Genomic DNA, 3344 nt, shown 5'->3' on the forward strand with positions numbered 1-3344 from the left:
CCCACGTCCCCCTCCTCCCTCATCCCCCTCCTCCCACGTCTCCCTCCTCCTACCTCTCCCTCCTCCCGTGTCTCTCTACCTCCAAGTGTCTCTCCTCAGCTCTGGTTACGCCAATGCGCTCCCGCATCTCCTCAGTCACACCAGCCTGACTCACGAACGCCCCTGCTCCCAGGGGTCCCCACCTGCCATCTCTTCCCCAGATGTCTGTGCTGCCCCCTCCTTCCCTCCTTTGCATCTTCACTCAAGTACAAACTTCCCACCGCTGTATTGAAATAACCACCCCCTTCCCTCCAGCTCCCAAGCTCCCTCTCCCCCAGCACTCATGATCCCCCGACTCACAGCTTCATTTTTCTCCCTTTTCCTCCCTCACATCCCATATATTTTACATTCATTGTTCTTGTTGATGTCTTATTTACACTCACTGGAATGTAATATTTTCCTTCATGAAATGTCAGACCCTTACCATTATGGGACTCTCTAGCCCCTAGAATAATGTCTGATAGATTCTAGATAAAAATGTGTCAAAGTAATTAATTCATTAATTTATACTTCTCTTTCTGTGGCACATCTTGATCCTTATACTTATTGGTATCTTGGAGTTTAAATTCATGGGATTCTTTAATATATTAAGAAGATTCAACCATTTCTTTTTTTTTTTTTTAAGGATCCTGGCTTGTTTATTAGAAGATATGTGGTAATCTTCAGTAGAATAGTTTCAGATGGGGATTATAAATATATAAAGAAATTGGTCGAGGGTTTGAATAATTATAGCCTATATATTCTTTCCTCTTTCCAAATCATTTTCATCTTATTTGACATAGGCAGGTAAGAAAGAATGTGACTTCTGGAAACCACAAGAGCCAAAAGAATTGAAGTCAGTCTCTCTAACATGATCAAGACAGCTAGTCAGTTATTTGAAAACATTAGTTAAAGACTTATAGCAGCGTGACGCCTGCAAGGCATTCTGCTTTAGATCCAGCTCTTTCTGATTTTCGAGGCCAGTGTTTTCCATTTCTTTACCGTTTGGTCTGGGTGTATGTATTTTACAAGCTGAACTTGCTGTGGGACCGAAGCTGTAGGAACCATGCTACAGCTCCCTTGCTCCTTTGCGTGCCCCTTAGACAGTTGGCAGAGCCGTCCTCCTCTGCAGAGGGCGTCCGGCCACGCCCCGGTTCACGCCCGCCCTCTGTCTTCCGCAGGCGTCAACAGGAAGGTCGTGTACTCCCTGGCCGACTCGGCCAATGGGTTCTTCTCCGTGGACAGCTCGTCCGGCATCGTCGTCCTGGAGCGCCCACTGGACCGAGAGCAGCAGTCCTCCTACACCCTTCGCGTGCAGGCCACCGACCAAAGCCCAGGCCGGGCGCTGTCCTCTCTGGCCACCATCAGCATCACCGTCCTGGACGTCAACGACAACCCCCCTGTGTTCGAGAGGAGGGACTACCTGGTGTCGGTGCCTGAGGACACCTCCCCTGGTACCCAAGTCCTTGCCGTTTTTGCCACCAGCAAAGATATAGGCACAAATGCTGAGATTACCTATCTCATCCGGTCTGGAAATGAGCAGCGGAAATTTAGGATCAATCCAAAGACAGGTGGGTAAACAGCAACCTACTTAGCATGCAAGGCTTTGCCATAGCCTGCTTCTCCTCCTGGCCCTTTCTAATCAATCACCCTTCTGAGTGGACCAGCAAATCTCCTAGCAGGACCCACACCCAGACTCCAGAGTGCCCTGTGATGCTCTGCTCTAAGGATGAAGTGAAGCTGCTCAGTCACGTCCAACTCTGCAACCCCATGAACCTGTCAGGCTCCTCTGTCCATGGGATTCTCCAGGCAAGAATACTGGAGTGGGTTGCCATTTCCCTCTCCAGGGGCTAGAATCAAACACAGTGGCCGTTCCAGCTGGCTGGGTGCTGAGTTGAGAAGGTCTCAAGGTGACCACGCTGATCACTCTTTAATGTCTGCCTTGGGAGGTGACCAGAGACCCACAGCCTGAGTGCGGACAGGCCAAGTGGAGGCGAATCTCCAGGAGCACTTCACACAGAAAGACATACAGCCCAAGTTAACACAACAAGCCAACAGAAAAGAGAGATACCCAATCAAACTCTTAGGCTCCGTCTGCAAATACTATCTCCCCATCTTGAACCACACTACTCCTCCTGAGCTTTCCTACCTGAAAAATCCTAAGGCAAACCTACAGGCCAAGGATTTGCCCCGTGAGCCCACAGCATGGAGCTGAAATTTGGCAGGGGGCATCCTTAGAAATTCCCTCATGGCTCAGCCAGTCAGGAGTCTGCCTGCAATGCAGGAGACCCGGGTTTGATCCCTGAGTACACCCCACTCCAGTATTCTTGCCTGGAACATCCCACGAATGGAGGCAGCTGGTCCATGGGGTCGCAAAAAGCTGAACATGACTGAGCCACTAACATGTTCACTTTCACTCCTCCTGGCCAGAGCACTTCCATTTCTCACCATACCCTTTGCAAACTTGGGGTATGATGCGGCATCCCCTGGGGAAAAAATGTCTAGAGAGAAACCAAGAGAACAAAAATAGAACCCCAGGGCTTTCTTTTCCTGATGGAGTTAATATGCATTAAGGCTACTTTGAGTAAATGAAGATGTTAATTCAGAAAAAAACTTGCCTGATCTTTGAAAAGTAAACATGCTCATCCTTTTATTTTCATAGTGTTTATATCAATGTTCTCCAAGCTCTTTCATCAGTTCAGTTCAGTTCAGTTCAGTCGCTCAGTCGTGTCCAACTCTTTGTGACCCCATGAATCGCAGCACACCAGGCCTCCCTGTCCATCACCAACTCCTGGAGTTCACCCAGACTCACATCCATTGAGTCAGTGATGCCATCCAGCCATCTCATCCTCTGTCATCCCCTTCTCCTCCTGCCCCCAATCCCTCACAGCATTAGAGTCTTTCCCAATGAGTTAACTCTTCGCATGAGGTGGCCAAAGTACTGGAGTTTCAACTTTAGCATGATTCCTTCCAAAGAAATCCCAGGGCTGATCTCCTTCAGAATGGACTGGTTGGATCTCCTTGCAGTCCAAGGGACTCTCAAGAGTCTTCTCCAGCACCACAGTTCAAAATTATCAATTCTTTGGCACTCAGCTTTCTTCACAGTCCAACTCTCACATCCATACATGATCACAGGAAAAACCATAGCCTTGACTAGATGAACCTTTGTTGGCAAAGTAATGTCTCTGCTTTTCAATATGCTATCCAGGTTGGTCATAACTTTCCTTCCAAGGAGTAAGCGTCTTTTAATTTCATGGCTGCAGTCACCATCTGCAGTGATTTTGGAGCCCAGAAAAATAAAGTCTGACACTGTTTCCCCATCTATT

The 3344-nt window shown here is 48.3% G+C and overlaps 1 protein-coding gene across 1 annotated transcript in view; it reads left to right on the plus strand.

Moving 5' to 3' along the window:
- The window catches only part of FAT3 (FAT atypical cadherin 3), a 644263-nt gene that overhangs the window by 564484 nt on the left and 76435 nt on the right, over positions 1 to 3344 (plus strand). Inside the window, exon 13 of the mRNA XM_010855186.1 lies at positions 1200 to 1589. Coding sequence (XP_010853488.1) covers positions 1200 to 1589 — 390 coding nt within the window. The remainder of the gene's footprint in view (positions 1 to 1199; positions 1590 to 3344) is intronic.

This window comes from Bison bison, unplaced genomic scaffold, assembly GCF_000754665.1.
Source record: "Bison bison bison isolate TAMUID 2011002044 unplaced genomic scaffold, Bison_UMD1.0 scf7180017864356, whole genome shotgun sequence".
NCBI classification, from domain to species: domain Eukaryota; kingdom Metazoa; phylum Chordata; class Mammalia; order Artiodactyla; family Bovidae; genus Bison; species Bison bison.